Below are 13,363 nucleotides of genomic sequence, written 5' to 3'. Positions count from 1 at the left end.
ACCTACGGTCAATTTAGAGTCACCAGTTAACCTAACCTGCATGTCTTTGGACTGTGGGGGAAACCGGAGCACCCGGAGGAAACCCACGCGGACACGGGGAGAACATGCAAACTCCACACAGAAAGGCCCTCGCCGGCCACGGGGCTCGAACCCGGACCTTCTTGCTGTGAGGCGACAGCGCTAACCACTACACCGCCGTGCCGCCCATGCATCATTTTGTTTTACAGTTTTTATAATTCTAACTGACTTACCAAGGATGAAATAAATGTTTAAGTTAAATGTTAATGTAGAAATTTGATTATTTAACAAATCTAAATATTATGGTTCATCCCAATGTATCGAGAAAATGCCTTCAAGCATTATATTGCTTCAAGTGTCACCCATATTTCTGTGCATAGCTAGTGTATGTTTATACGTTCAGACTCTGTTTCTGTAATAAGTTGGACTTTATTGGTCCGTTTCAGACTGATGTTTTCACCTCGACATCACCAACCACGTTTTCCTCGTTGTCTGTGCAAACCGAGTGGCAGTGGGAGCTAGAGCTTCAAACACTCCGCAGGGAACTGAAGGCCATGTATGAGAGAAGTGAGAGAGAGGGGAGGGAGTATAAACTCTCTGAGGCCCGCCTCCAGACTGAGTTGACTAGCAGTCTGGACTGCCTACGTGAAATGGAATCAAAACTACAGAAAACTGAAGCCACCCTGAGGGACCGAGAGAATGCGCTGGAGGAGTTGCGAAATTGTTTGGAAGAAGTTTCAGAACGTCTGAAGGCTACAGAAGAGGCGCAGGCTCTGAAAGACATTTGCCTACAGAGACACTTGCGCCTTCTGGAGGAGAGTCAGGAAAGGGAGAGGAGTCGTCTCAATGATAGTCTTGAGCATGCAGAGAAGCGTGGGAAGGAACTGGAGGAGCGGCTTGTGCAAACAGAAGCGATGCTGCAAAAGAAGCCAACAGGGGGCATAGTGGAGCAATTGGAGAGAAAGTGCCAAGAGCTGCAGAACCAGCTAGAGGAATCGGACAGCGAGTTGAGTAGGCTGCAGGCACGGCTTCAGACCGAGGAGACGCTGTATTATGATATGGAGCATAACTATGAACAAGTATGTGAGGAACTGGAGTTTGTGCGTGGCACGTTGCAAAACTGTGAGAGGGTATGTGAAGAGCGCTTTAGAATCCAGCTGGAGGAGCAACAAGAAAACCTCCACAGGAAGGAGCAGGAGCTGCAAGAAGCATTTATCAAAATGCGTTGCTTCACTGAGGAGAAGGTCAAGAATTTTGGGTTTGGGGATTTGGAGAAACAACCAGTTGCACAGGGAGATGAATCAGAACAAGTAATCTCTGTGATGCAAGCATTGGAAAGCAAATTGTGTGACACAGAGGAGAGGCTTCAGGACATTACTGTGCATCTCCAACAACGTCAGCAAAAGCTTGGTGATGAGGTTGATGATCAAGGGAGTGTGCAGATACACAATGAGTCATTAGGACCAGGTACTAGAGATGACAGCCCAAATGGAAAATGTTGTAGGATCATACTGGAAAAGACTGCTACTAATACTAAAGCTAACTTGGTGACTAATAAGATGCTTGACTTTGATCTCCAGGATGCCCTGCATAGAGATGGTACGAGTCCAGAGAAGCCATTATCTCAAGGGATGATTAGCAGGATGCTGTCTCTGGAAGCGCTGGTCATCCAGAGGATGGCTTCTGCACTTGAGCATCCCAGCAAACACCTCCTAGAGGGGCTTTCAGAGTTGCAATCTCATACCAAGACCCTTAGAGAGGCTTATGATGGAAGGCATGAAGGGCCAGTCACAAGGAACTACTCTGAGTTGTTTTCATACTATCAGGAGATGGGTGAGGCAGGGTGCTCACTAGATGAGTTTGAGATCTATAGCATGTGTATGAAAGCAGAACTAGCATACCTTACATACACAAACCACCTACATGACCCAGAGGAAGTGCATGGGTCACAAGCATCTAATGTCCCATTCTATCTTGGGCCTGAGGTTAGACCACTTGATGCCAAAGAAGAAACTAGTTCTAAAACAAGACTTCAGCTGTCTGATGCCAGCCTGCCTGAACTGGTACCATGCAAGGAACAGCTGCAATATGAAAAGCTGGACAAAGACGGTCTAGTGGTAGAGCTGCGGTCACAAGCCTGTTCCCTCCAGGCCCTCTCCAGGAAGCTGCATCCTTTGGATGACGATGCAGGTGGACATTCTGAGCTTTCTCCTGTCCTCCTGCGGGCTGTACTGATCCAGGCCATTCTGACATACGTGACAAGCAGACTACACCTGACTCTGCGACGGCAAGTGTGTCTCTTGCAAGATCAGCGGGAGCAGGTTGTACGCCAGTGCCGCAGACTTGAGGCTCTGTTGCAAGAACAGGCTGAGCGCTATGAGGAAAAGCTGCGTGAGGATCGCGTGGTCATAGAGGTGGCCGAACTGGCTTGTATCTCAGCTGAGACAGATGCCCAGATAAAGGGACAAGAAGTGCAGCAGCTGGAGGCACAGTTTGAGAAAAAGTTCCAGGAGCTTCAGAAAATCCATGAAGAAGAGATGACCCGTCTCCATGGATGCTACACAAAGAGCCAGTCACAGTCTGTGACCGCCATGGAATCCAGTAACAGAGTTGATGAACATTCCGTGATCATTATGAAGGAAAGAATCTGTGAGCTGGAGCTACAGATTAGATGCTTGGAAGCTGAGATTCGCAAAGGAGATGCAAACAGCTTGAGACAGGCTTATGAAAAGGAACTGGAGGCACTGAAGGTACTTGTTTGTAGAGGTATTCACTACATTTTTCTGACATGGAGACTAGATTGAGCCAAGATGCTGCATTCGAGAAACAATGCAATTTTATTTATTTTTTCTCGATGTGACATTTCACTAATTGAGTGATGATGCATATTGGTACATCCAATTCAAACGTAGAACAATTGCGTTTTAATCCAGACAGTCTCTGGGATTTGTTCCGAGTTGCATTATTGTGCGTGTTTGTGTATATATCCCTGCTGATTGTGTTAGGTTACCTGCGAACTTGGCTTCAGCAGTATGGAGCAGAGTCATCAGAGGGTGATCGAGGAGATACAGCGACAACACCAGATAGAGGTGGAACAGCTGTTGGAAGAGAAGGAGAGGGTACTCCAGGAAGAAACCAATGCTACAATTGCTGGTAAGAGATTGACTGACTTCATAATACCCCTTGCTGAGTTTGGTAGATCCGAACAAGCTCAGGTTCAAAACAATGTTCGTCAGTATTGCTACCTTAGAGTGGGTGTGGCCAAACAGAGAGCACGGTTTGTTTTCTTTCTGGGTTGGTCCATGATCTTTGATGAGGCTACTTGCGATTGCACACAGCACAGTGTCCGACATGCTCTTCTTTCTTCTTCCTTTTTTTTTTTTACTTTAATGTTTTTACATAATCGCTTTGCTTCGCTGGTTAATAATTCCATTGTTTTGATTGCTATGCTGGGGACACCTAGAGCCCTTTTTAAGGATGCTGTATTCATACCTGTGCTTTATGTGAATATGCAGCCATTGAGGCCATGCGCAAAGCTCATAAGGAGGAGCTGGAAAAAAGTCAAAAAGCTCAGCAGAATGGAGTCAACACAGATGTCAACAAGCTGCGTGCCCAGTTTAAGTAAGTGTGTGCACCTTTACAGTGCCAGTCAGAAATTTAGACACCTTTTATAATTAAGTGGCTTTTCTTTTATTTTTATAAATTAAAAGACTCGTGTCTTAAAGTAATGATGGAGGTCATTTCTCTTTACTTAATTGAGTGGTTCTTGAGGCGGCATGGTGGTGTAGTGGTTAGCGCTGTCGCCTCACAGCAAGAAGGTCCGGGTTCGAGCCCCGTGGCTGGCGAGGGCCTTTCTGTGTGGAGTTTGCATGTTCTCCCTGTGTCCACGTGGGTTTCCTCTGGGTGCTCCGGTTTCCCCCACAGTCCAAAGACATGCAGGTTAGGTTAACTGGTGACTCTAAATTGACCGTAGGTGTGAATGTGAGTGTGAATGGTTGTCTGTGTCTATGTGTCAGCCCTGTGATGACCTGGCGACTTGTCCAGGGTGTACCCCGCCTTTCGCCCGTAGTCAGCTGGGATAGGCTCCAGCTTGCCTGCTACCCTGTAGGACAGGATAAAGCGGCTAGAGATAATGAGATGAGTGGTTCTTGGCGTGATCTCGATTACTACAGTTGTCGAATAGGGCTGTTTACTCTGTTTTTATTTCCTCTTTACCATTTGATCTCAAACACGTTAAGAAGGCAAGAAATTGCACTAATTAACTTTTGACAAGGGACATGTTAATTGGAAAACAGCCCAGGTGACTACCTCACAAAGCTGGTTAAAGGTGATGCCAATAGTGTGCAAAGCGTCAAGGGAAACGATGGCTACTTTTGAAGAATCTAAAATATGAAAGTTTGCTTTTAACACTTTGTTTACTGTATAATTCCATATATGTTACTTCATAGTTTTGATGTCTTCAGTACTGTTCAATGTAGAAAATGGTCAAAATACAGAAAACCCTATGAGTAGGTGTGTCCAAACTTTAGACTGGTGCCGTATGTTCCCTTTGTCTGTAAACCATTCTAAAGCAGAATATCGAAATGTATTGTTGAAAACTCAAAAGAATAATCATCAGAAATGGTTTATTATGAAATGTCTAGGAACTCTGGGATTTTAGCCATCTTTTGTGTTTGTGTTGTTCAGAGACGAGCTGGACTCTCTACACAGGGAGTTGAAAGTGTTATCTGAGCAGTACTCTCAGAAATGCCTGGAGAATGCACACCTGAGTCGAGCCATAGAGGCTGAGCAACAAGCCCGGAGCTCTGTAGAGAGAGACAAACAGGAACTCCAGACACGCAATCAAGTAAATTCCTCATCAGATTTACAGTTCATGCTGCATAGCTGCTTGTCTTCCTTAGTCCTTTTCAAGGCAAGGTACCAAAGTCGGTGTACATTTGTCATAAGACAATATCTTGTGCTGTGTATTAATGCAGAAGGATTTTGGATAGGAAAATGTTCTCAATGGGAAAATTACAATTTGTAATATGCTCCATAGTTGTAATATAATCAGGAACAGGGCCGCTGACAGCTTTGGCTGGGCCCGGGACAAAATGCTCTGAATGGGCCCCCCCTAACAACCCCCCCACCCCCACCCCCCCGGGCCACCCACATTGCGGGCTAATGTGAATATTCTTAGCTTCAATCAGGTATATGAAACACAATGTTATTAAGCCGTTGTGGTTATGAAATGATTCAGTGCCCTGTGCGTTTGATATGGTGTTCAGTGTGACTTGCTCTCCCCTCGTTTGTAACATGAATTGCGTGCCGCGCGTGCCTTGGTTGGGGTTACTTTACGGGGCTGGAAAAAGTTGGCTGTGTCTTACCTGGCTCAGCTGCCCCACTGCCTTTGCTAGTACCTGCTGCATCATCCGAATCTTTTTTTAAAATATTTATGCAGTGAGCCCCTGAGTCTCTTGGTTTCTTCCTTTTTCTCTTTTCTTTTCTGTGCTCCTGACTTGTGCATGTTGGCAAATGGCACGAACGCTGATTGTCGAAGCGCTATGATCAAATGATGTCGTTTTTTTCCCCTTAATCAAAGAGTCAGACCAAACCATTTTTGCATTAGGGCTGGTAGGGGGTTCTTGATGCCTTTTTCAAAGACAATAAAGGCAAAAGATCTATAAATCATTTATTGAATGCAAATATAGCACATTTCTCCCCCAAATCAACACATTTTGAAATGAAATAAAATAATCGCAACTTCATGAGAGCCCAGTTCTGGGCCCCACCCATTCCTGGGCCCGGGACAACATACCCGTTTGTCCCCCCCCTGTCGGCGGGCCTGATCAGGAATATTAACTTTACTAATGCAGAGTGTATACATAAACTTGTATGTAATAGTTGGGGCTTAAAAAAGGTTTGCTGATTCTCTGAAGCAAAATCAGAACCACCACTGTGTCAAGTAAATGGATGAAATTTTGTGTGTGTGTTTGTATGATTCTGTACCCGAGGAGCTGAATAAGTGCTTGATGGCTGAACTCTCTCAAATACAGTCTTGTGTGACTGGAGGAGTGGAACACGCAGAGCTCTCTCAGGGCAAAGATGTGATTCAGCTGGAGGTAAAATCATTCAATCATTTACTACACACACCTGCTGTACGGTGAAGCATAGTTTATAAGTTTTATTGGTAACTATACTATAGCACTGTTGGATACTCGGACCTGGTCAGAAAGTGGGCTCGGACAGTTCGGCTGTAAGAAATAAGTTTCTATTAATGGCCTTTTTTTAAATAATGCTGTCTATGGGACCCTTTCTATGAGGAGATGGTTATTTAGCATTTTTGGAAGGAGTCTCCAGTTTTGGTGCTTTTGTAATAGTCCGAGTTAGAGCTGTAATTTTTTTCCTTCATGTCAAAATTTCAAAAGACTGCTGCTGAGGGAGCGACTGTTTGTTTATAGCTGGTGGTGATAACGTACATTATTCTATCCACGTTCACTGGATATGAGCAAGCGTGCACTCTGGATACACTACTACTATGACTAGGCTATCAGCTTGTACAGATAGTTTTCACATGACGTCACAGGGTCAGGGATTCCCTAGTGGCGGCCATCTTGCGGGTCAAGCTTACTGTACGGGTGACTGAGCACACATTGTAACGCGCGAGTACAAAGTCTTCAAAAGAACCCAAGCAGGCTATTTAAAGCTAGCAATGGTGCACACCTGTTGTATTCACGGCTGTCGTAATAGGTCAAATGATGAAGTCAAGCGGAGCTTTTATGGAATTCCCACTGTACGGGAGCACAAAGGCGAGCAAACAAAGAAACTCAGCATGCAAAGGAGGAATCTATGGCTTGCGAGAATCAACCGCAAGGATTATCAGCCTTCCAAACACAGCAAAGTCTGCTCCGATCATTTTATAAGTGGTAAGTTGTTTAAATAAACAATCAATTGTTTGTTTGTTTTTGGAAACCAAAACATCATGTGAACAATCTCTGGAGAATGCCTAACTGGAACCGCTGAGTGTACGTTTACATTGTAATGTACACTTATCGCTTGTTTGTCACGTTTCTATTTGAAACTTGTCACTTCACTCACGCAAGGGTCATTTTTGAAAAACATTTTGGGTCTATTCTGTATGATTTGATTTGTGTTTGGGATGCAAACAGCGCACCTTTTGGCGGATGCCGCCTGAATCGCGCAGATCTGATTTTTTTTTTAAGGGGGGCGTTGGAGTGTCTGATTATAATTTCAAAGTAAATTCTGTATTAAAATTACTAAATAAGCAAATCCGTTACAGTCCATGAAACAGGAAGTATAAGGATGAGAAAAAAAACAGTTTAAATAGGAAAGCTGCGCACATTTGCGCAGCCCGAGCGGTGTGCAGGACTGCGCGAATGTGCGCAGCTTTCCGATTTAAACTGTTTTTTTTCTCATCCTTATACTTCCTGTTTCATGGACTGTAACGGATTTGCTTATTTAGTAATTTTAATACAGAATTTACTTTGAAATTATAATCAGACACTCCAACGGCCCCCCTAAAAAAAAAATCGGATCTGCGCAATTCAGCCGTGAAAAAGGCGGCATCTGACAAAAGGCGCGCTGTGAATATATAAAGTTGTATATATCAGACAGCCTTTAAAGTTTGATGAAGTCAGTTTCAGGCTTTGGAGCAGGCTTTGGCAGTTTCAGGCTTTGGCAGCCCTGTATAGTCACTTGAAAATGCATCTTTGTCCACTTCGTAGGGGTCAGTTCCCCCAGTCAAGGCCAGTTTGGCTGCATACCGTTGTCGTGAGATGTCGTCTAATGTATCTATATACTTCTGTTTGCTTGATTTTGCCGACATTGATCTTTATTTTAGAAAACTGACTATATAACTTCATAAATTCGTCCGAGATAACGTAGCCGGTAATGGCGATGGTCCGTTTTGTTTGTCCACAAGATGGCGGCTGGAGGGCGTTCCCCGGAATGCCGTGACGTCAGTGAAAATTATACCGTGAGTAGAGAGAAACAAAACGGGGGCGCATGTTGCTGAACCAACTGAGGGCGAAATAATTTTTGGGGTTTTGTTTTTTATCAAGTATTTGAATAAAACAGAATGGATAAAAGAATATAGCGCCCCTCCCTGTTAGCTCCTGTTCCACACTCCATCCCAGTTGGTGGTGGTAATGCACCTTTTAAGTTGGTTTGCTAACTGCCAAAAAACCCTAAAGAAGAAGAAAATGCACAAAAAAAGCAGCAACAAAATATGGTATTTGTTGGTAAGAATGTATCTTTTCAAGAATTATTATAGCATTTTTCACAGATTGCTACTGTCATTTCACTGGTTTGTTTACATTCTAAGTGGATTTTGTCAGATGTTTTTGTATAAAGTTTTTATATCAGATTTGCTAAAAATAAAAATGCTCCGTTTCTTAAAATCCAGTGAACGTGGATAGAATAAAAGTTATTCCAATAAATCTCGTCAGACATGGCTTATAGCCAGCTTGGTGCTACGTGCCTCGTCAGCATCAGCTCATGTACAACTTTGATTTTGTGGAATAACTGTTAAGTGATGATGGGAAGTTGTTTCTCAGATGTTCCACAACATTACGTGGAACTATAAGCACATAAGTAGGATGTTCCATTTTTTTTTTTAAATAAATAGCATTGATTTTAAGAGGAATGGACCACTTGGATGGGCTGTTTCTAGGAAAATCAGTTTTTTGGGAGAAGCAACATTAACTCTGCTTGGTCTAGCAAGTCCTGTGTGTGTGTGCGTGCGCGCAGACAGTTCAGGACATGGGGTCAGGGTCAAGGTTGCTAATTGCACAATTTTGCCATCAAACTGGGCTACTTTTGGCCTATTGGCACTTTCACATTTGGGAGTTGGATGTTTTTGCTTAAATATATTTGTGTATTTTTTTTTTTCTTCTCTTCCTAATCCAGAAGGATAATTCATGGTTCATATAAACAGTTGTACACATACTGACCTTAAACTGGTCGAGGTGTTTGTAAGAGGAATTCCTTGTTTCTAATAATAGTTAACAATGAAAGCAAAAATGCATGGTTGTTAGACATTGATTTATTAAAATATTACAGTACAGGTTTGGGCGGCACGGTGGTGTAGTGGTTAGCGCTGTCGCCTCACAGCAAGAAGATCCGGGTTCGAGCCCCGTGGCTGGCGAGGGCCTTTCTGTGTGGAGTTTGCATGTTCTCCCCGTGTCTGCGTGGGTTTCCTCCGGGTGCTCCGGTTTCCCCCACAGTCCAAAGACATGCAGGTTAGGTTAACTGGTGACTCTAAATTGACCGTGAGTGTGAATGGTCGTCTGTGTCTATGTGTCAGCCCTGTGATGACCTGGCGACTTGTCCAGGGTGTACCCCGCCTTTCGCCCGTAGTCAGCTGGGATAGGCTCCAGCTTGCCTGCGACCCTGTAGAACAGGATAAAGCGGCTAGAGATGATGAGATGAGTACAGGTTTGAACACCCCTACTCATTCATAGGTTCTTTTGGTATTTTGACACTCTTCTACATTGTAGAACAATACTGAAGACGCCAAAACTATTAAATAACATGGAACCTGTATGGAATTATGTGGTAAACAAGAAAATGTTTCATATTTTTAGTTTCTTCAGAGTATCCAGCGTTTACCTTGATGACGCTTTGCACACTATTGGCATCATCTTAACCAGCTTCATGAGGTAGTCACCTGGAATGCGTTTCAATTAGCAGGTGCCTCGTCAAAAGTTAATTAGTGCAATTTCTTGCCACCTTAGTGTGTCTGGGAAGAAATGGTTTTAAAAAAATACAGTAAATGGCCCTATTCGACAGCTGTAGTAATCCATATTATGTCAAGAACCGCTCAAGTAAGTAAAGAGAAACGACATCCATCTTTACCTTAAGACATGAAGTGACCTTAATAAAAATAAAGGGGAAAAACAAAAAAACATTGAATTAGGTGTGTCCAAACGTTCAACTGGTATAAGATTTTGTAATTATTCAATGTTTTTGGCAATAGCAAATTTTATTTTTTTGAAGATTTGATACATGGGTTCAGTGTATGCGTGTTTTGAGTTTGGGAATTGGACTGGTATTTCAGTTAGCCCCTGGTCTGAGTTTATAGATTAGACATAAGGTTGCAAATGAAAAATAAATAAATTTGCATGTGTGTGTGTGTGTTTAGGTGGCGTTAAGAGTGAAGGAGTCAGAAATTCAGTGTCTGAAGCAAGAGATCAGCTCACTAAAGGAGGAGCTGAAGGCTGCAAACAGAGTAATTTCTTTTTCATTCCTGATCAGATGAATCCTGTAGCTGCACTGATGATAAACGGACACCATATGCATGTGGATTTACTGAATAACGTATCCAGGATTCTTACAGAGTATTGTTTTTCAGCATTATAAGAAGCTGCTGGATGAGTTGAGCATTTCCGGAGTCAAATATCAAACTGCCTGTGTAAAGCACAATGCTGAGAATTACAGACAATGGAGCCACAGTTCTGGTGAGTAAACACTTGTATGCGTGTGTGTATGTGTGTGCGCGCATGTGTGCGTACCCCTCCAATAAAACACACACATTTATGTTCATATTGTAGATGTGATGAAATCAAGAAGTAATCCTGACTTCCTGAAGAACCATACTAAACTAAACCAACCAACCAGATCCAAGGTTAGAACCCTGAATATGTCCATAACAGGAGAATGAAATGATTAACTCTGGGTTTTTTTGTTTGTTTGTTTTTTCCCTTCTCAGAGTCTGAAGGAACATCTCGCCTGTTCAGGACAGAATGAAGATTTTAACTCGGGCAGTAAATAAAGATCTGATTGTTTGTTTTTCTGTATTCTGTGTGCGCTATTCACAATTTTATGTGGTATATGGGCTTTAATTTAATATTTGTACATAAAGGTAATGGGTTTAATGGATTTTTTTTTTTTTTTAAATTTGTGTTATGATGAGACTTTTTCAGCTGTTCCTGGTCCATTGCATATTTGCTATAAATTTTATAGCATTTTTAGTTCACTTGACATTTAACTACTGCTTGATCTGGCTTTTTTTTTTTTTTAAATAAAATCAATTAAAAATAAAAAAAAAAAATTGCAAACTGTCATCTCGTTATCTGTAGCCGCTTTATCTTGTTCTACAGGGTCGCAGGCAAGCTGGAGCCTATCCCAGCTGACTACGGGCGAAAGGCGGGGTACATCCTGGACAAGTCGCCAGGTCATCACAGGGCTGACACATAGACACAGACAACCATTCACACCTACGGTCAATTTAGAGTCACCAGTTAACCTAACCTGCATGTCTTTGGACTGTGGGGGAAACCAGAGCACTCAGAGGAAACCCACGCGGACACGGGGAGAACATGCAAACTCCGCACAGAAAGGCCCTCGCCGACCACGGGGCTCGAACCCGGACCTTCTTGCTGTGAGGCGACAGCGCTAACCATTACACAACCCCAATGCAAACTGTGTTGGAAGTTATTTGTATACTGCCTTTCTTCAGAAGGATGTGGTGTAGTTCTTTGTTCTCACTCATCCACCACCTCTTTCCAAATAGAATTAAAGGAATACTCAAGTGTTTTCAGCTGCGTTTGGACCATGTGTTCAGGTATCAGAGACAAATATGTTTCGACACATTTCTCTGGATTGAGACAAGAACAGAAATTCTGTTTATTCAGAACTCCCCTATAAAACAAGTCTTGGTCTACTTTCACACTTCACTCTCCATCAACTGCAAGTACAGGTCTTGCACACAACCCCATGGGAAGTTGCAGGTAGAACGTGGCTTTTTTTAAAAAAATTTTTTTAAATGATCTTCCTGATCAGATTGCAAGTTGTGGAGTACGTGCCAAAAAACATGGACAGTGTCTGTGAAATATTCATGATGTATGAAATATTCATGCTGCATATTTCATTGCTAATATTCCACAAGGTTGCAATGTAACTAAAAATATAACACTGCTATTTTTGACTTATTCACTGGCACGCAATAAGTGTCCCATTTTAACTATGGCTGCATATATTTAGTCTTACAACCAGTAAACCAGCAAAGTCTCTTGATTTTCTGCCTCCAAAGCTACAGCTAAGGCAAACGACCTTCTCTCCATAGTTAAACTAATGTATATTTAATCTTATTAATTACTGTTTTAAAAAAAGAGGGCAAATGTGAGGGGCAGTTGTTGAACATGGTTGATAAATTTTAAATGTCATTTATATAACCTTAATTCAATATTACAACCATTACACGCTACAAAATAAAAATACTGTTGGTGTTTTGTTTTTTTTTTCCCCTCCTTCCCTCTAAACATTGGAGCAACAGAGTATAAAGCTATTCTTGGTTCCTGATGCTTTTCTGAAGAGATGTGCGATTAGGATGAAATGGACTGAAAGACATTAGTCACTAAGAAGGGTTAGGAAAAGTTGTGATAGAAGTTTTAACTGGACTGATTTAGAGACCAACAGAAAAATTCATATGCATTTGCTAGTATTTAAATGCCTTCATCATTTTAGTTTCTAAATATTTGAATGATTATTTCACTATGAACTCAAGTATTCATAGTTGTAATACGACGTAAATCTGACCTGCATTTACTAAAACCTAAGATTATGCTAGGTAAATGAACTTTTAGATATTCAGGTTCAGTATTTTTTTTAGTTCACTGCCAGCAATTATTAAAACAAATCAATTTAAAAGGCTCGTTAGGTCATGTTTTTCATAGTCTTTTATATTATTTTTGTTAGTTTCATATCCTATTTTCATTGCATTTTTTTTCCTCTTAAGACCATAATGGTAGTTTTAATAATTCTTTTTTTGATTAATTATATTAGATTATTATAAAATGGTCTTGATATTGTAAATTAATATAGTTTTGCAGGGCCCTTGTGGATACCAGATGTGCTGAATGGGACACCCTGCTGAAATAGTTTTTTTTTTTTTTTTAAAAGTGTCGTTGAAAATTATTTTTTTCTTGATGAGGGATTTGTTTTTCTTTGAATAAATTTTTCAGTTAAAGTTTGGATTTTTCTCACTCAGGGTGAGATGAAGCTATTTCACCAAAAGGTGGATTTTTTTTAAACCCTTTTTACAAATCTTTATAAAGGGTGCCAATAATTGTAGAGGGTAGTGGTACCTTTGACTGAAGAATTTGTATAAGAATTCAAAATCCATTACCTACCAACATGCAGCTGATACAAACCAAGAAAATGCATTAGACAGAAAAAAAAGTATTTACGCAGTATTGGCATTTTCAACAGTGATATTAATTTAACAAAACAAAAATGCAAAGCTTTTAAACATTCACTCACTTTTTTTCATAAAAAAACAAACTTGCAAAATTGACATGAGCTGTTTTTAGAGTTCATAAGTTTAGCACAAGTTTGCAAATGACCA

The 13,363-nt window shown here is 41.5% G+C and overlaps 1 protein-coding gene across 2 annotated transcripts in view; it reads left to right on the top strand.

The window, feature by feature from the left end:
* Positions 1 to 11,041, top strand: part of LOC132868781 (myosin phosphatase Rho-interacting protein) — a 33,325-nt gene extending 22,284 nt beyond the window's left edge. For both annotated transcript variants that reach the window (XM_060901953.1, XM_060901955.1), the window contains 9 exons: positions 465 to 2,768; positions 3,024 to 3,171; positions 3,534 to 3,639; positions 4,705 to 4,864; positions 6,012 to 6,119; positions 10,160 to 10,246; positions 10,370 to 10,475; positions 10,569 to 10,642; positions 10,727 to 11,041. In XM_060901953.1, coding sequence (XP_060757936.1) covers positions 465 to 2,768; positions 3,024 to 3,171; positions 3,534 to 3,639; positions 4,705 to 4,864; positions 6,012 to 6,119; positions 10,160 to 10,246; positions 10,370 to 10,475; positions 10,569 to 10,642; positions 10,727 to 10,789 — 3,156 coding nt within the window. In that variant the 3' untranslated portion in view covers positions 10,790 to 11,041. The remainder of the gene's footprint in view (positions 1 to 464; positions 2,769 to 3,023; positions 3,172 to 3,533; positions 3,640 to 4,704; positions 4,865 to 6,011; positions 6,120 to 10,159; positions 10,247 to 10,369; positions 10,476 to 10,568; positions 10,643 to 10,726) is intronic.
* The last annotated feature ends 2,322 nt before the right edge of the window (positions 11,042 to 13,363 follow it).

The sequence above is a fragment of the Neoarius graeffei genome, chromosome 20, assembly GCF_027579695.1.
Source record: "Neoarius graeffei isolate fNeoGra1 chromosome 20, fNeoGra1.pri, whole genome shotgun sequence".
Classification (NCBI taxonomy): domain Eukaryota; kingdom Metazoa; phylum Chordata; class Actinopteri; order Siluriformes; family Ariidae; genus Neoarius; species Neoarius graeffei.
The sequence above is the reverse complement of the archived record's forward strand: the minus strand, read 5'-3'. Positions and strand labels throughout refer to the sequence as shown.